Below are 20,941 nucleotides of genomic sequence, written 5' to 3' on the forward strand. Positions count from 1 at the left end.
CCGGAATCTCGCCGGAAAGCTTTCGGAATTCAACTCTTCGATTCTCCCAAACCGTCGCAAATTGGCGGAAAAGGATGCCGGATTTGGATTCAGGAGGTCGGAAACAGGGCAAATGGCAGTGGAGGGAAAAATCGCCGCCGAACTTCGCCGCCTCGATCCGGGAGCGTCCGGCGACCAACGGCCGTGAAATTTTGGGGTTTGGCCGGAAATGGGGAGAGGCTTCCGTCTGGGCGGCACATGTAACGAGAATCGGCCGGAAAATTTGAAGATTCCGGCGGCCGGTCGGTTTCTCTCTCTCTCTCTCTCTCCTCTCTCTCTTTCTCTCTCTTCCCCGAGACTTTTGTCAAATAAAAGCCACCGTGGTGACACTGTTCATCCACGTAGACCAATCAGGTGACGACACGTGGCATTTCACTGTTCATCAACTCAAAAATATTAAAATATTACGGTATCTTGCAAACTTCACGCGTCCATAACTTTTTAACCGGATGTCCGTTTTAAGCGTACCGCTAGTCTGTGAACTCGTATCGACGAGCACTTCACAACCATGCATGAGTCGAAGCTCATTTCCCCATAAATAAAAAGTCAACTCCGGCACCCCTTGGACAGTTTGGACCTCAACTTGTTTTGCTCATAACTTTCAAACCGTAGCTCCGTTTTCAACGTGCTACTAGTCTACGAACTCGTACCAACGTGTACTTCGTAACGGTACCTCAATCAACCTAGAATTCCATCCGGATCAAAAAGTCAACTTTTGACCCCTTAGGTCAACGGTCAAAGTCAACAGTCAACCTCGGTCAACGTGCAAAAATTCCGACATGGTTCGGGACGGGGTGTTACAGCTGGGTTGTTAGAGGATTCTCCAGGTCCAAAGAGGATAATATTGCATGCAGGTGGTCTGGGCTGTTACACATGTTTCGTTTCCCTTTCCAAAGGATGTGGGATCTCACAATCTAATCCAACCAAAGATGTTGAGAATAGTTGGTGATGTATTATTGGTGGTTTTACAACTAAATCAAGCCAATGAATGCATCAAAGTATCTAAGATTTGATGAAAATAAATAAATTTTTATAACCTATCTTATTGTATACAAACATATTGTGCATAAAATCAATAATTATTCCTATATGTTATTTTTATATATGAATGGTTTCATAATCATGTATAGGTGTCCAATTATGCTGCAATGACGAAGCAAATATCAAACATAATAAATTATGATTTATTTGTTCACAATCAAAAATTTATATATTGATTTGTAAAAGTGATTCCACGCAATATTCCAACCGATTTTATTTGGAAATGCTATATTTGAACTATAAATGCTGATATCAACTGTAGTACGAAACTTTCAGTTTATATCAATATGTGAACCACAATTTCATCCTAGCTAGAGTTAGCAGTTAGCAGGAAATTCACAATTCCTATATATATAGTAAAAACATAGGTAGCAATGGATAAGCTTATAGACATGTTTAAAAACAATGCACAAATTTATTCAGTTAAAAAAGGAGCATGTAAAATTAATTAATAGACAGCTTCTATTAGAGAAAAGTAAAAGTCTCAACTCTCAAGTACTGAACAGAACTCTTTATATGTCCAATTCTCACCTGCAATAGAAAAATTATGCATATGTGCTTTTCTCCAGCTGGAGTATACAACTAGACTTCCACTTCACGTATGTCCCATATATATTTATTATCATCGTCCATTTTTAGTTAATATTAGTAATAAATTCAACTGGAATATTGCTTTGTATTAATTAATTAATGTAAGCACAACAGCATACTTATAATCCCATAGCCATATTCATAGTCATAATACATGCTCCTTTTTTTCTACTTTTTTGGCTGAGGAACATTGTATATAATTGCATACAATTAGACCTTGGTAAATACTTTGCTCATTCACGGCAAACGTACAATAGTAAGTTGATAGTGCCACGCAGAGTTTAACTTTGGCCACACTAGTAATTTTTGCCATTTTAAGTATTTTTTTTAATGGACAACCACATCACAGTCCTTCCTCAAACTCGGATCCATGTAACTCAAAGCTTTTTGCTGTGAAAAGGGCTTCTACTTTTGGCAGAGACGTGAGTTTCTATGAACGCCAATATATCAGCTTTTCATTTCATGAAGCTAATGCTTTAAGCTGGTTTTGGGTTTTGACATTTCAGGATAAATGCATCGATGAATAAGAAATGGATAGAGAAGAAAGTGAGGGCTAAGGGCAAAATTGAAATTGCAATGCTTAATAGCCGTGGCAAAATTGAAACTCTGCGTGGCAACAACGCTATTTACGGTATATTTTCATATTCGATCGGGGCCTACATGCTCAGTTCCATTGGGTCCATTTGCATAGCCGCATGTGTGTTATATGACTATATCCATTTGCGTGGACATCATATTCTCGAAATTAAAATAAGGTTTTGGAATGTTTAATTGGCGAGGTAAAATAAAAAATAAAAAAATTAATGAGCAAAATTGTCTAGAATTTTATTCTTTTTAATCTAATTAGGAATTTAGGAGTAGTGAGAGAGATTTTAAAATAAGTATTAAAACTTTATTAGATAAAGAATAATTTATTTATTTCTCAATTTCATTATTATGATATTATGTCATTTAATAATTGTAGTTAATTTGAATTTGTCTTCTAATATCTCATTTAGTCCATGTTACGTGTTTTAACAATTTTCCCAAATTAATAAATAATGATTAGATGATGTACGAAGGGAAGAAAAAAAGAGGCAGCTCACCAAAAACTCCACAAAGGAAAAAGCCCTACTTTTTATTTATGTTTAATATCATATTGCGTGAAGACAAATCCAAGTCATGCTAACAATTTGACTTTTTTAAAGTTAACCATGAAGAGCATACTGTAATTACCTACAAATATATATAGCAGAACGACGTAATTTATGTAGCAAAGTTGATAAATGTATTACATAATCCAGTGGGGGAATATCTAAGCAACGCTAATGCGTGATCCGCTGCAATTAGAACAGGCTACATTTTATTTAATTTTTTAATTTATTTATTTGTTGTTATTTACATTTGATGATTTATATATATATATATATATATATATGTGTGTGTGCTTTAACAAATATTTATGCTCTCTTTGAAGTAAATTTTTCCAACATAACCCTTAAGAGCATACTGTAATTACCTACAAATATGTGTGTGTGTGTGTGTGTGTGTGTGTGTATATATATATATATATATGTAAAATAGAGAGACATAATTTAGGTAGCAAAGGTGACATCAAATGTATTAGTTTCACCAGGCTTCCAACCATCGGGAATCACGTTGTTGGCCACAATGGTGTTGCCGGAGTCTAACCCCGTAAGGCGAATCGAGAAGGGGGCCTGTAAAGCGACACCAGCGTCAAGTTTCCAAACTGCACCCCATGACTGTTGCAAGGGAAGCCATGAGTCTGAGTCACCGGCTTGTTTCAGCTCCACTGAACACCATCTCCGTCTACATATTTTATTAAAGCAGCAAAGTAGTATGGGTTAGACCCTGCGTCCGCTTGAAAGGTTATCTTCTTATCGGGATCGCTGCATTTTGCACTGGACATATTTATATATATACGTGTATTGTTAGACACACCATAAATTTTAATTTTTAATTGGGCAAAATGAGATAGAAAATTCTGAAGATGTAAAAATCAAATGAATAACTCTTTGTTGGAGAATGAAACAGTGAAAAAATCAAAATTAAGCATAATAATAATAATAATAATATGCATGCATTCCAATAAAAAAAATGACAATTGGCATATTAAGGTTGAAATATTTGATAATAGGGTACAGTAATTACATGGGCTCGCTCTGATAAACGCCCCGTGTATGTGAAACATCTTCTTGTTAATAAGTGTTAATTAATCATTAAAAAAAAGTCATTTTTTCATCTCCCTATCTACAAACAAAAAAATACTTGCATATAATGGTGGCGTTATGTTATCCCTTACCATTTGTATTAATCACGTGCATACCAAATTAACTTAATTATCTATAATCATAAGTAAAATATAATAATAAAATGAAACAAATAAACTATATAATATATTTATTAAATATCCATTTATAAATAGTGTGTTATACCACATCATTTACATAATATGATAATTATATATAAATTTTTGCCCAATGTATAAATTACCTTTGGTACTGAATCTCCAGGACTCCAGCATTGCGTAGTTGATCAGCCTGGCCAGGAAGCGCCATGGCTCCAAAGGCAGTACCGCTTAAATCAAAATGAACAGACTCCGAAACGCAACCAGGACTCGTCTGTTATAACCACTGTCACCGGTTGCTCCGAGCATGCTGCGTTAACACTTTCTGTACATTTCACCTGAAATTCGGGCCCCACACCCATATATATATATATATATATAACACCAAGTTAATTACTCTTGCCTTTTCTCATTTGAAACTAACAGAGTTTATGTTACAAATTAATGAAGTATGGCACCTGATAACAAGCTCCACATTCTTTGCCAGATTTGAACAACGATGGACCTCCAGCCGTTGTGAATGAAGAGAATGGTGCTTGCTCTACAGCATCTCCATATCCACAAGCACCCTCTATTTACAAATAATTAATAATATATACAAATAATTAATAATTTAATTAATTAAAAAGTATAGTAGAACAAGTATATATAGGCATGTATATATATTTATATGAGCCTGGTTAACAGTTGAAGAATATGGATAAGTATATTTTGTGTCCATTATGGAATTACCGTTACTTCCAGCACCGTTGGCGCTTTCATACCAGGTTGCCCCGGCTGGGGACCAAGTGGATTGACACTCATTTAAGACATTATAAAAGAGCTTGCGTTTGAAGCAAGAACCAGGGTTTATAAGAAGAAAAGACAAAGCTAGTAGCGTAAGGATAGACCACGAATGTGAACGCGCAAGAGCCATAACAAGTCAATCACTAGTGCTAATTCGGAGACAACTGTAACTGGAGCCTGTGGCAATTGTCTTGCTGCAGGCTATTTTTGTTGATGAACTTGTGGATAAACAGGTCGGTATTTATAGAAGGGAGAACGTGAGACTTCATTACAATGCCTCCAATCATTTAAAGCCACGTGCCCTTTTCCACATCTCAAGCCAATCGATATTTAGGTCTTTTTTTGTATTATTATAATATTGAAAAGAGAATTTTAGTTTCAATTTCCAATTATAAGCATTCCCTTTAAAGGATTTTAATATCTTAGCTGAATCTATGGTAAATCTGCAGATATTCTTTCCTTATGTTCATTAAATTCCCTCACTAATCGTGCCTTATAGATTCACATTTTTAAAATCAATAAGGCTAGATTGATTAAACTGTGAACCAAATTTATTTAAACAAATAATATAGTAATATTTAATTTTTTATATGTTTTAATTAATTTATCTATTTAAAAGTTTATTTATTAATGCTTAAATTATATTAAAACGTGTCATTTAATAAATATTTTTGTTAAATATTATGATATTAGGAGCATTACTATCTCAACATTAGCTAAGGCCGAGGGTTAAATATGTGGACCTATAGTAAAATACATTCATTGACATTAGATAGGCAGTCCTAGATCTCTTTTTTATTTTTAAGGAAAAATCATATGTATAATATCATGCATATTACTTTTTTATCTTTTAAAATAAATTTGTGACCCCTTTTAGGTTGTAAATTCCTTATACAGTTTTCTCCATTTTTGACTTTATTTTATCATTTATATAGGTTGTGGTTTCCTTTTAGATTAAAAATTGTTGTAATTAAAAAAAAAAAAAAACTTAAGTGATTCTTATCCAATCCAATAGCCCAAATAATCTCTACTAAAAATGGCATAATTATTTTTATCATTGATTGGTAAACTTTCCTACTTTAATAGAACTTTATTTTTTGTTTAAATTTTCACTTCTATATTTGTATTTTGAATTAAAATTGTCGTTAATAAATAACAGTTAACTAAAATCTTAAATTTTAAAATGTTTTAGTTGAATAAGAAAAGAATTATTAATAGCTTTTACATGTCAGGACCCGTCCAAGATTCCTCCCCGAACCCTAAACAAGCCCTAATCCCAGGGAAATACCTCCGAACCTTCCAACGAAAAATCCGGCAGGACCTCCCCTAAGGGTAGGACTAACCAAAAATTACCTGCACTGAAAACACACTTCTATAATCATCCCCTTATTCCTCCCACAATACTACAAATTGATTCCACAAATTTCAGCACTTCAAAAGATAACAGCAACTCAGTGCAATAATAACAACTACACGTCCAATACAGTATACAGAGCATTATACAATAAATGTGGAATTAATACCATGACAGATAAAAAGCAATACAAGATAGAGAGGAAAAAGGGAAGAAATACTTCTTGAACTTTCGGCAACGAACTGAGACGTTGGGCTCGCCCCGGACAATCAACGTCTCCAACCTAGACCTAAGGGAACGAAATTTAAGAGCGTGAGATGCTAATCATCTCAGTGAGTGACCCTATCTACTGAACACCTTTAATATTTATAATATAACAAAGAAAGGACTTTAATTAATACCAACAATTAAATAAATAAATAATAAACAATTGAGGTAACAATTTCTCTCAAAACCCTCACTATTCACTCCGTTGGAAATGTTCCCATTTTTAAAACATTTTCACAAAACCCGATATTCGTACTTCCCGAAAACCAAGGGACCAAATAATTTAATAAACAACAAATAAATAAATACCCCAATATGTAATTAAAATGTAATAAATTATAATAAATAATTTTTGAACACCTTTGGGGTTTGAAACTTTATCTGAAAATTACACTTGACGCATCACACCATATACCAGTGATGCCCTCTGATACCCAGCGTCCCGAGCACCGACTGGCGGGGAGATTAAAGAGAGAAACTTGCAAACGGCACTTCGGCGTCCCGACAGTACCGCTGCTGAAACCATCATCCCCGCCAAGGGAGGGGCGGCTGTGGCCAATAACAAACTTGCCTACCCACGGTCCAATGGCAACCACGGGAGACATAATACTTGCGCGCTACCACGTGTCCATACACCAGAACACCAATACTGTATGAGTGCGTCTAAAACAATTATTATTAACCAACCGTACCGTTTTCCAAAATTACCATGGGAAATATATCAAAATTTCACACTTACCATCCCACATATTTTTATTTAACAAACCGGTACGAAAACATCGATAACAAATAAACCATAATTTTCTCGTAATACGAGGTTCAACAGATAAAATACCGTGGGCATAATTATAAAATTAAACCACCAATTTAACAAATATTTTCATAAAATATTTAAACCAATCATGCCCAAAATAATACTTAAAACCACGCACGACTATTACCGAAATATACTTTGCTCATGCATAATAAATAAATTAAATCACAATAAAACCATAACTAAATTGTACCACATGAGCATAATTTAAATACCAATTAAACATAATTAATTGCCCAAAAATGATATAAAATCCAGACACAATTAATTACTGAAAATACTTGCTCATGTGTAACAAATACCATTTAATCACAATAAAATAATAATCGGGAATTTCTTAATAACCCCCAAATTTCCGTTTAGCACCAATGGGTAAATATATATAAAATAATATTTTTCCAAATTATATTTAAAATACGTCACATGAGCACAAATTACAGATATCGATTCAACACCATATAAATATAATTAATTGCCCAAAAATAGTTTTCAAGGTGGGTCACTCACCTGGAGCACGCAATTAAACCATGATCCACCATGGGATCAATTCCATGACTCACCCGTGCTCCTAGAACAAAATTTACACACAGTCAAATAAATTAATATTTTAATCGGGTAAATAATACCCCGTACCCAGGGGGTCAAACACAAACATTATCCAAAATAGTCGAATAATATACCGAATTGAAGCTTGAGCGATGAGGATTACAAACCCGGTCTCCATCGACCCCAATTCCGCCGGAGGTGGCCGGAATTTGGCCGGAAAGCTTCGGCCAGTTTTCAATTCCTCGTATCTCGCAAACCGCTTTGAATTTTTGAGATTGGAGGCCATTTTTGAACTCAGAGGATTCAAAATAGGGGGAGAAGAGGTTTAATTTGGACTGAGCTGGCCGGAAAACACAAGAAAAGAGGAGAGAGAAATTTTTTCGATCGGCGGCTTCTCCGGCCCGATCGGGGCTTGTCGGGCAGCCGGTGACCGTGAAAATTGGCGGCCGAGCTCGCCTCCTCCCTCCGCTCATCACTGGCCGGCGCGTGTAGCTTATGGGTGGCCGGAATTTGAAAAATACGGTGAGGCCGAGAGGGAGAAAGGAAAGGAAAGGAAGAAGAAAAGAAAAAGAACGGGCTGGGTCCCCTTTTTTCCCACGTGGGGGAAAAGAAAAGAAAAAGAAAAAAATAAAATAAAATAAAATAATAAAAATAATTAAATAATTAAACAATAATATTATTATTTAAAATAATAATAAAATAATATGATATTACACATGGTTGACATATGGCTTCTCAACATGGTGACACATGGTCACCTTCATTAAGTCACACATGCCACATCGTTACACGTTAAAAAAATAATATTAAAATAATACAGTATTTAAAAAAAACTCTACAGGTCCATAACTTTCAAACCACATGTCTAAATCGGACGTGCCGCTAGTCTACGGACTCGTATCGATGAACACTTTACAACCATGCATGAGTCAAAGCTCAACTTTGCATGAATAAAAAGTCAACTCCGGCACCCTTTGGACAGTTTGGACCTCAACTTGTTTTACTCATAACTTTCAAACCGTAGTTCCGTTTTCATCGTGCTACTAGTCTACGAAATTTTTGTAAGGGGGGAAGGCTGTAACACCCCGTCCCGAATCGCACCGGAATCCGTGCACGTTGACCGAGGTTGACCGTTGACCGAAGGGGTCAAAGTTGACTTTTTGACTCGGTGGGAATTTCGAGTTGACCAGGATACCGTGGCGAAGTGCATGACGCCCTGAGTTCGTAGACTAGTAGCACGTCGAAAACGGAGCTACGGTTTGAAAGTTATGGGCAAAACAAGTTGAAGTGTAAACTGTCTAAAAGGTGCCGGGAGTTGACTTTTTCTTGTGATGTAATTGTGAGTTGACTCTTGTATGGTTGTAAAGTACTCGTCGATACGAGTTCATAGACTAGCGGCACGCTTAAATCGGACATCCGGTTAAAAAGTTATGGACGTTTGAAGTTTACCGGATACCGTATTATTTTAATGTTTTTGGGTCGTGAACAGTGAAATGCCACGTGTCAGCTTCTGAGTGGTCCACGTGGCATGAACAGTGTCACGCAGGGTTTTAATTTTGAAAAACTCTCGGGGAAGAGAGAGAAAGAGAGAGAAGAGAGAGAAAGAGAGAGAGGAGAGAGAAAGAGGACCCGCCGGCCGCCGGTCATTTTCACGTTTTTCCGGCCTAGTTACTGTACACGCGCCGGCCAGCCAGATTGCCCACCTCATTTCCGGCAAAACCTCCAAATTTCACGGCGAACGGCCGCCGGACGCGCCCGGATCGGACGTCCGAAGTTTGGCGGCGATTTTTCCCCTCCACCGCCGGCCACCGCGAATCGGCACTGTTCCGGCCATTTTCCGGCCACACGCGCCTGACAGCCTTGATCCTCTCCTCAAGTCCGGCCTACCCACCAAAAATCACGGCCATCGGACCACCGACGCGCCGGGATCGGAGCGTTTTCCGGCGAGGGGTCGAAAATCTTCAAACGGTGATTTCTCCGCCGTCCGACCTCCGTTTTGCTCACCGTCGGTCCCGTTGGATTGCTCTCCTCACGATCTACAAATCTGCAAAATTTCACAGCAAACGGCCACCGCCGGAAATTACTGTTCCGGTGAGTACCCCGAAAATTTCGGCCAGCTCCAGTCCGCAGTGTTCGACCTCCTGAACCCAAATCCGACTTCCGTTTCCACCAATTCGCGACGGTTTGGGAGAATTGCGGAGCCGAAACCCGAAAAGCTTCCCGATAAAATTCCGACCCCGTCGGGTACGATCATCGGAAATTAAGACCGGATCTGTGATTAGCATCACTCGAGCTTCGATTCGGTATATAATTCGTAAATTTTAGTTATCGTTTGGTGTTCGCTCCTCGGGTACCCATTTGGGGATTACCCGAATAAAATATTAATATTTGTGGTTTTGGTACTGTGGATGTTTTAGGTGCACGTGCAAGTAGCGAAGTCGATCCTGCGGAGGATCTTGATTGAGATACGTGCACAAGGTGAGTGACCCACCTTCAATTTAATTTTGGGAAATTTAATTGGTGAATATATTATGTGTGATTTAAATATTTGGAATTTAATTTTTATGTGCCAAATATTTATTTGATTTATGGTGGAATTATTTGTGAATTTATCGGATTTAAAAAAAAAAATGTGTATTTCACCAATTTATGCCATGTGAAATTAATTTATGGTTTTGAGGATTTTGAAATTGGTGTGGTTTTAATGTTAAATTGGGCACGATTTGAATTTCAAATATTTCAAGGAAAATATTTGGTTATGTTGGTGATTTCAATTTTTATGAAATATGCCCATAAAATATTATGGGATTTGATTATGATATTTCGAGAAATTATTTATGCTTGGAAAAAATGTGGATATTTGAATTGATGGATTTGGGAGTTGGTGGATTTGAAAATCATGGAATTTACGGTATGGATTATAAGGAAATTATGGAGAATTTCCCGGTTCAAGCGGATGGATTATGCCCGCTATGCTTATGAAAAATGTGAAATTTGTTTTATGATTTAAATTTATGGATTTTATAATTTTTAGATGCACCGTGCATGTACTGGTGTTCTGATTATGTGATATGGTATATGTGATATGGTTAGTGTGCACACGGTTGTGATTAGCGCGCAGGTGGGTGTGAGTAGCGCGCGGTTGATATTATGAGGGTGTCCTGTGGATGCCATCGGAGAGGGCGGCCACCCCCCTTTGGCCGGGACACCAGGTTAGCAGCGGCGCTGTGGGACGCCACGCGACCGTATGCCGGTTTCTTTCTATAACCTCATGTCTGGCGGTACCTTGGGACGCTGGGTACTGTTGGCGCCACTGGTATATAGTGGGTGCATCAAATGATTTTCAGAACTGTGTTTTAAAAATAAAATGTTTGGAAACTGAATTAGAATTAAAAATATAATTGTTACCGCTTCTGGTATTTAATTGATGTCTTGGTTTTCGGGAAATATGAATAAAGGGTTTTGTGAAAATGTTTTAAAAGGGGAACCTTTCCAACTGAGAGAATTGTAAGGGTTTTGAGAGAAATTATTATTTCCAAATAATTATTATTTATATACCTATTACCGTGGTATGATAGTGTAGAGTAGTAGGGTCGCTCACTGAGATGATTAGCATCTCACACTCTTAAATTCCGTTCCTCTAGGTACCAGGTTGTCGGTGTTCACTCGGAGCGGACTTGATCTTCCTCGCTGTATTTGTTCGCGCAGTACCTTGTTCTTCTTTTACTGCAGTTGTAATATTTCTTTCACTTTTGCTGTATTCTATATTTTGTAGTACTTCATAAAGCTCTGTATACTGTATGGGACACTTATGTATTTGTATTGCACTGGATTACTGTATTTTTATTTTGGAGTGCTGAAATTTGTGGAACCAGTTCGTCGTACTGTGGGAGGAATAAGGGAACAATTATAGAAGTGTGTTTTCAGTGCAGGAAATTTTGTGGTAAGTCCATCCCTTAGGGGAGGTTCTGCCGGATCTTCCACAGAAGGGTCCGGTAGGGTTTCCCTGGGATCAAGGCTTGTCTAGGGTTCCGGTGGGGAACTTTGGACGGGTCCTGACATTCCGACATGGTTCGGGACGGGGTGTTACATTACATGTCATGTAAGTAGTTAGAATTTGTGTCTATCATTTGTATGTAATGGTTCCCCTCTTGATATATTTTCTAGATCTATAATTAATTAGTACATATTATTTCCTTATGTTTAGGAAAATATTTTAGGAATGTAAATTAGGTTAGATTTAAATAATTTACAACAGACCATGTGAGTGTCCACAACATAAGGAAAGAATATGGACATAAGGAAAGAATATATACTGATTTATGCAAATGAATTAGTACATAAGGACACTCACATGGACATGTTCATTTAAGTCAAATGTGGTTTGTTGTATATGAACTAATCTAAATCTAACATGATCTATAACATGATCTATTATAGATTTAAGAACATGGACACGAGAAAAGAATATACTAACAAATCTATTATAGATTTAAGAATACAGACATGAGAAAAGAATATGTACTGATTTGTTATATTTAAATCAGTACATATGACAATAGAATAAACTGTCTAATAAATTCAAAAGCTGTGATAACTCTTTAGTTAAGTTATATTATGCACAGCCTATCAATGGAAATATGCTTGTTTTTTAGAAGATCTCTACTCTTAACACCGTTGACGTATTCTTCACCAAGGTGTAACAGACGAGTATAATTATGTGTGGTACAATAACATTTTTTTTTTCAAAAAGAAAAAGAAAGAAAAAATTAGTTCAATACTTAACCAAATTTCTGAAATGTTTTAAATTCATAAAACAGCTAAAGAAAGAAAAAATTAGTTCAATACTTAACCAAATTTCTGAAATGTTTTAAATTCATAAAACAGCTAAAGAAAGAAAAAATTAGTTCAATACTTAACCAAATTTCTGGAATGTTTTAAATAAAATAAAACAGCTTTTTAATATATACGGCGAAATTTAAAGAGCTCAAATTACAAAGGTTATTTTTCATATAAACTGAAATTGCACAAAATACTCGATGGTAGCGTGGCATGCTATGTATATATCAGGTTAGATATTGTAACAGCCTAGCCCAGACCATTCGCATGCAGATATTGTCCTCTTTGAGCCTGGAAAATCCTCTTACAACTCAGCCCTTAAGATTTTGTCAAAACGCATCTGCAAAGGAAAGGTATCCACACTCTTATAAGCCATGCTTCATTCCCCTTTCCAACCGATGTGGGACTTCACAATCCTCCCCCCTTGGGATCCAAAGTCCTCGCTGGCACAACGATCCGGATCCAGCTCTGATACCATCTGCAACAGCCCAACCCAGACCACTCGCATGTAGATATTGTCCTCTTTGGGCCTGAAAAATTCTCTTACAATCCAGCCCTCAAGGTTTTGTCAAAACGCATCTGCAAAGCAAAAGTATCCACACGCTTATAAGTCATGCTTCGTTCTCTTTTCTAACCGATGTGGGACTTCACAGATATTGTGAAAATTTTATAGAGATAAACTGCGAATGAAATTTTATAAAAATAAACTGTGAATGATTATTAATATTCTCTTTGATAGTTCCTCTTTATAAATTGTTATTATATTAAAAATGTACAATAGATGCATACATACATATATATATATATATATATATTATTTGGTCGCTTCCACAAACTATATGCTGTGTTAGTGTGTTAGGTTACATTTAGGGCAGATAGTTAACATTGGGTCCAATCGTAGGCCATATGTGTTAATACCCTTTTATTTAGTTATCATATTCTAGAAATTAAAAATAAGGTTTTAGAATGTTTCATTGGCAAAGTAAAAATCAATAAATGATAAAAAAAATTAAAAAAAAGTAAAAATTAATAAGCAAACTTACAATTTCTTTTTTTGTTGAAATAAGCTTACACTCTTATTGGTAATATATTTGTATTCTTTATTTTTCTTTTTTCTTTTTCTTTTTTCCTTACATACTTAATTCATGAACAAGAATTTTAATTTAAATAATGACTGATTTGTCATTCTTTAGCTTAATCTAATAGTAAAAATCATTAATAATACATTTTCAAATCCAAAACGTAAACTTTAAATTATAGAAAAATAATAATAAAATGGACATTGTCATTAAATTGATCCTGCAAAGATAATAGTGAGAGATTCAAATTAAAAATTATTTGATTGTAATACTTTATTACGTGAAGTGAAGAATTTATTTATTTAAAGGTTTCTTTTTTATCTTTTTTTGCTAAAATTATTTAAAGTTTTCATTATTATGATATTACCTCATTTAATATTTCGTGTTAATTTCAATTGGTCATACAATATCTCATTTGGTCCATGTTACACGTTACTAATGTTGCCAAAATAAATAAATATATATATATATATATATATATATATATATTTATATATGTATATATATATATTATGATTATATAATGTACGAACGGTAGAAAAAAAAAAAAAGGAAGAATAAAAGAGGCAATGCACACATATCTTTCCACAAAGGAGAGCCCTACTTTTTATTTATATGTAATTTTATATTGCATGAAGACAAACCGCAAGTCATGCTAATAAGTTGACTTTTGTAATTAAGAATAGCCTTCAAGAGCATAATTCCATATAGAGTTTAGGTAGCAAAATTGACAACAGATCTATAAGTTTGACCAGGCGTCCAACCAGCCGGGATCACATTGTTTGCTACGATGGTGTTGCTGGACTCTAACGCCGTCAGGCGAATCGAGAAGGGGGCATGTAAGGTAGAACCAGCGTCAAGTTTCCAGACCGCACCCCATGACTGCTGCATGGGAAGCCATGAGTCCGAGTCAACTGCTTGTTTCAGGTCCACTGAAGCAAGGTCACCATCTCCGTCTTCGTATTCGATTAGAGTTGCAAAGTAGTTCGGATTAGACCCTGCGTCCACCTTGAAGGTTATCGTCTTACCAGGGTAGTTGCATTTTGCTCTGCATATGTTTATACAAGACAAAATCAATATTAAACAAAAACTATTTTTAGTCTGATGGTAATTAATATATGCTAATTAATAATAAAATTATTATTAATTATAGCATGGTTAATAATAATTAATTATTATTAATTTTACCATGTGTCAAAATATCTGAAAATAGAGTAATAATTACATGTACTCCTTCTGATAAAACCACAGGCATGGGAACATAAATTATGAAAAAATCTCATGACTCTCTAGTTAATGGGTATTAATCATGCTTATTGAAATTTGAGGGGGAAAAAAAAGAAAAAAAAAAAAAAGCTTGACTTTTCTGTGCTCCTTTTTTTTTTTCACTTTCCGGATAGTGAAGATTAAGTACCTTTGATATTGAACCTGCAGGACTCCAGCATTGCGTAGTTTATCAGCTTGGCCAGGAAGCGCCATGGATCCGAAAGCGGTGCCGCTTAAATCAAAATGAACAGACTCCGAAACACAACCAGGGCACTCATCGGTTAAAATCACAGTCACCGGGTTCCCCGAGCACGCTGCGTTAGCACTCGCTGTGCATTTTACCTAAAATTCAGGCCCACATTTACAAATAACACCCACCAAGTTAATTGTTTGTGCGATTTACTCTTCTGAAACTAACAAAGTTTAATTTATGCTACATAATGAACTGCACCTGATAACAAGCTCCACATTCTTTGCCAGATTTGTACAACGACGGACCCCCAGCCGTGATCATTGAAGAGAATGGTGCTTGCTCTACAGCATTTCCATATCCACAAGCACCCCCTATATATATATACACAAACAACAATTTAATTAATTAAAAATCTTAATATAACAATAGTGTATACATATATATATATATATATATATGTTAGTGTGACATTTGAACAATATTGATAGATATATTTTCAGTGTCCATTATGGCATTACCGTCGCTTCCGGCGCCGCTGGGGCTTCCATACCAGGTTGCACCGGCTGGGGACCAATTAGAATCGGATTCATATTTTGAGACATTGTAAAAGAGCTTGGGTTTGAAACAAGAACCTGGGTTTATAAGAAGACAAGACAAAACTAGTAGAGTAAAGGTAGACCACGAATGTGGACGAACAAAAGCCATAACTAGTCACTAATGCTTAGAAGACAACCGCAACTGGAATCTGTGGCAGTTGCCTTTGCTGGAGGGCTATTTTGTGTTGTTGATGAATTTGTCGATAAAGCAGTCGTTATTTATAGAGGGAGAACGAGAGGGCTTGCATTCTAATGCGTCCAATTGTTTAAAGCCACGTGCCATTTTCCCTATCCCTTGCCAATCGATATTTATTTAGGTCTTTTTGCATTATTATAATATAGAAATATGAGAATTTTAGTTTGGGTTTCCAATTATAAGTACTTTCCTTGACGTAGTCTTCAGCAAGGTGCGATGGACGGGTACAATTTTATAATTTGGTTTTCAAACTTACGAGTTAAGAAGAAATGGGCTATTTCTTGTAATTATTGATCTCCATGACGTCATCAACACATATAATAGAAAATGGTAGTAGGCCCAACATATTGTTAATGTCATGTTAGATCTAATTCTAGTTTGATTACTTGAAGTTTACTCTGTATTATATATTGTCCGGAAATGAAAACGAATTATAGTTTGATTCCTCTTGTATTACAAGATTTTTTTTATATAAAAAAATAATACTAATTGAGAAAAAAATTAATCCAATCCTTAAACAATTTTCCGGTTTTTAAATTCGTAAAAGAATTTGTTAATGTGTATGACCAAATTAAGGAGCTCAAATTAGAAAATTCTACTTTTCATATAAAATTTGTTGTAGCGAGGAATTGGCGGAATGTGGAAATCTTTTAGAAGTTCCCCCCACCATCAGTGCATGTACAGAAAAATAGATTTGGGGATCATTCAATATATGTTTATAGGTTTGAAGATTAGCCGTAGTCTAGGCCTCCAAGGTCATCTCATTTTCCCTTTTCTTAATAATTAATATTATATTTTTTTTCAAAAGAGAAGGAAAAAAAAAAAAAAAAAAAAAAAAAAAGAAGAGTCTCGGATCACAGAGACGTGATAATTATGCTTTTACTGGAAAAGCAGACAATTTGCTGCTGATGCAATTGTCTCGTGAAGACTAAAATGTTGTGCAAATTCTTTGCCATATGTGGCGATGGAACTTAGAGATGGAGACCGTGACCGACGTAGAAAAAAATTTCAGGGGCACCACTATGAAATAGCATAAATTATGTTTTTAATTTTTGTTTTCGAGCAATATAAATATATAGTGAAACGAGATATTGTTTGTTATATCACAATTAAACTAATTATAAAATAATGTAAATTGTTTTCAATTTTTGTTTTGAGCAATACAAATATATAATAAAACGAAACATTGTTTATTATATCGTAATCAAACTAATTAGAATTTTGACTAAAGAAGTAGGCTAAAAAGTACTTTTTTTCTTTTTATGTCAAAAATAAAAAAATATATATATATATAATTCAAATGCTTTGGCAATCATAAATTGATTAAATTTTAATAAAAAAAATTAAACATTCTCCTCGAAGCAAAAGAAGGAGGAAAAAAATTATTAAAAATTAATTAACCAAAGTAATTTGAAACTTAGAAAAAAGAACAAAAACATAAATATATATAATAATCAGCTTTTTTTTTCAGTTACAAATAATTTAAGCTAAAAAAGTATTATATTAAAAAACACTAATAGATAAATATTTTAATTATATTAAGCAGTTAATATTGAAGAAAAGTAAGAGATAAAAAGTAGATAATTGAAACAAAATATTTTTAAAATATATATATATATATATATATAAACTAGCTAGGAAATAAAATGATGGGGGGATTTTAGAGAAAATTGAAAAATGACAAAGAAAACTAAAAAACATAAAAATTTAAAATTTAAAAATTTAAAAATTTAAAAATTTAAAAATTTAAAAATATAAAATAAAAAAAATAAAAAAAAATAAAAATAAAGAAAAATTGAAGGGGGTACCCTATGTGGGAAAAAATTCAATTGGTTCTTGAACCATCTAATTTTACATAATCTTTCAACAAATTGTTGACACATGGTTGATATGACTTAAAATTTTGATGTTTTTTATTATATTTTTGTTAAGCTTCAAAAAATTTGTTAAAAAACCATATAAAAATATTTACTCTATTTGGGTTGGTCCCTGAACAGAAAGAGAAAAATCGCTAACTTAATAATATGTTAAAATGAAGGAAGACGGATATCTATATAACATTTTTATAATGTTCTTTGATATACGTAACCTGACCTTATCAGTTGCTAAATTCGCCATTTTTTTTTTTTTTTATTTTAGTATTGGCCTGATCTTCATTTGTTTGAATTATTAATTTGAAAGGATCAGAAAGGCTTGGCGGCATAGATTCTTGTTCCATCCTTAACATGCTACCACTTGACCCCTTAATATGAAAGCAATTATTTTGCCGCGCCTTTATATATTATTATCATAAACTTTTTGGGTAATTAAGAAAGATTCAAATATAAAATCGATATTGGTCTTATTTTCCTGCTCTACATTTTGAATCAATTAAGTAAAGCTTCATTTGGTATATGCTTCTTTTGAATTATAGAAAATTAATAACAATTTTGAGCCAAGAAATGGTCACAAGTCTTTCTAAACTTCTCTTTTTTCTTAAATTCAATTATATCTATATATATTATACGTATTAAATAAACCATAGGGAACAATATTATTTTTTATACATATATATATATATATATATTAAAAAAAAATATTTCTTGGCTCTGGGTCAGACGAAGATTTTTGGTCCCACAAGAGAATTTAAGTATTTTGGCGTGTAAAGTAGTCATTGAGCTATAGACCCCCCATTTCAGGAGATACGTAATGAGCTCCCACACAAGATTTGCAGTTTTTTCAGTTGTTTTATTTCATTTATCAACGAAAGCGAAATACGATCGACAATGTTGCCGTTAATGGTGGTTGTTGACAGTTTGAATCAAACCTGATCCATAAGCCTAAGGTAGATCGAACGGTCGGAATGAAAACCCACGACCACGTGAGTGTCCACATCATTCAAGAACAACGGCACGTAATATTTGGCGAAAATTGAGTAATTATGATGATCCACACCTCATTTTTCACGGTGATGATGTTATGTGATTGTGAAACTTTTTGATCTGATGGGATTTTGTCTTCTTAGAGAAAATTAAAGAGTTTAAACATTGGTTTATTGGTTAATCCTCTGACTCTTATGGCTCAGTCGGCTCTTCACGTGGTTTTCACTATCACGCTAATAAAAAATAATAATAATAATAATAACATAGAAAGTTTTCTATAACTTTACAGAGTCCAGTGGAAGGAAAATAAAAACTCCCAAATTGGACAAATTGGATCAAAATTTAGTAGGTGAAATGAAACGGAGTAAATGAAGCTCCTAATTTGTACCTATAATCAAAGAGCTTATTGTTAGTATTTTTCATTATTGCTGTTATTTGTACACTTTGTATAATTATATGACAAGTAGAAATGTAAATACATTAAGTCCAAAACATATTTGTATAAAAAGTCAGCCAGAAATATACTGCTTTTATTTTAACATTAGTATCTTACAGAAATATCAAAAAATATATGCCAATTGTACAAAATAATTATTAATTGAAATCATACAAATTAAGAAAACGGAGTGGATCCAATTTTTGGCCTGTAATTTTTTGTTGGTGTCAATTTGCAAAGCATATTATTTCTTAATTTAAGAGAGGGTCAAAAAAATTGAAGGCCATGATTTAAAGGCGATAAGGCATCCATACGGCCCGTCCAAAGGAGAAAAAGAGTCTTTGTGGCCCATCTCATATCTTCACAACTTCTACCAAAGCCTAATGGTCATTGGGTTGTTAGATTTTAGACTGGGCCCTTTTGGACCTTTCATCATCTATTATTTGGATTTGTTGCAGAAATCCAAATTACAAACGCATCTAAATTCCAAGCTGCTCACATGACCTCAAAATAGATCATTTTTATTTAATTGATTTGTTAAAAAGATTTTTTTCTTTTTTTGACAAATTAGACTCCATAATTCATGTAGGGATTAAATAATTTAGTTCTGTAGTGAAGAAGCCATTTTAGAACAAGTGGTAAAATATTATCCATCCCCACAAATTGTTATTATTGCCATTATTATTTTCATTTTTGGTTGGAATTCAATATATATATATATATATATAAATATGAGAGGGACAGACTGGACAGTCATAAATCCTTTACCATATATATATATATATATATATAAATGTATTTATGTATGTTGAGAGAGAATAGCAATGACACTGAGTTGAAGTAATAGCTGAATATAATTTTGAATTTATCTTCTTCGAAGAAACATCCACAGCATTTTGGCACTCTGGTCGCCCATGATTTATCCAGTACCTCTAGGCTGTTAACATCTTAACCAGACAAAAATCAGCTCAATTTTCTTTGTTTCAGAAAATAAGTGGACCGACTAATTAAATTAATATAAGGTAAAAGGTAGGTATAATGGTCATGGACCTGGAAGCATATACTGGATCACATATGATCACATGTCTCTTTAACTAAATACAACTTGTCCAGTTAACATATAATAACCTTATTTATTTTGTCCGTAAATGTTGTTCCTTTAGTTTGAAGAATATGAACTTGCTAACCCCCTATCATTACGAAATTTCGTTTTTTCTATTTTTTAAATCGTAATATTAAAGAAGGGATACCCCTATCATTGCCTCTATATTGTACATTTTTTTATACTTTAAAAGGAAGGCGCTGAAAGCCTGTTGTAGAATTATATTATTAAATTTTCTCTACCGTTTTGTATTATATCGCATGCTCTTCGATAGCATGGAGAAATACAAAGAATATGTTCACTCAGCGCGCGAGAACAAAGAAATTCAGACCAAAACTATCACATTATCAAATTAGATATTGTTTGTATCCCAATAATTGAGCTCAAATATGACTCTCTCCTGGCAAAATCAAAAATTTCTACAATCAAGAATTAATCACAAATTATCATTCAAAACATACAATCAGAAATGCGCTATTTGGTAGATATGATGTTTGTTGCCTTTTGTTTGTGTTATTATTATTCTTTATTTTATTCCTCCTGGAAAATGTGTTATTAATTATGCGACAGAAGTTTGCTGAAATGGAA

The 20,941-nt window shown here is 34.2% G+C and overlaps 1 protein-coding gene and 1 pseudogene across 1 annotated transcript; both read right to left on the reverse strand.

The window, feature by feature from the left end:
* Positions 1-3,245: 3,245 nt before the first annotated feature.
* LOC125418246 (putative expansin-B2) lies at positions 3,246-4,934 on the reverse strand (annotated as a pseudogene).
* Positions 4,935-14,285: 9,351 nt separating this feature from the next.
* Positions 14,286-15,941, reverse strand: LOC125423879 (putative expansin-B2). The gene is made up of 4 exons (XM_048479619.2): positions 15,681-15,941; positions 15,421-15,533; positions 15,118-15,311; positions 14,286-14,751 (listed from the first exon to the last, which is right to left on the reverse strand). Exons 1-4 carry the CDS (start codon positions 15,865-15,867, stop codon positions 14,418-14,420), a joined length of 828 nt encoding a protein of 275 aa, XP_048335576.2. The 5' UTR covers positions 15,868-15,941; the 3' UTR covers positions 14,286-14,417.
* Positions 15,942-20,941: the final 5,000 nt, after the last annotated feature.

This window comes from Ziziphus jujuba, chromosome 7 (assembly GCF_031755915.1).
Source record: "Ziziphus jujuba cultivar Dongzao chromosome 7, ASM3175591v1".
NCBI lineage: Eukaryota > Viridiplantae > Streptophyta > Magnoliopsida > Rosales > Rhamnaceae > Ziziphus > Ziziphus jujuba.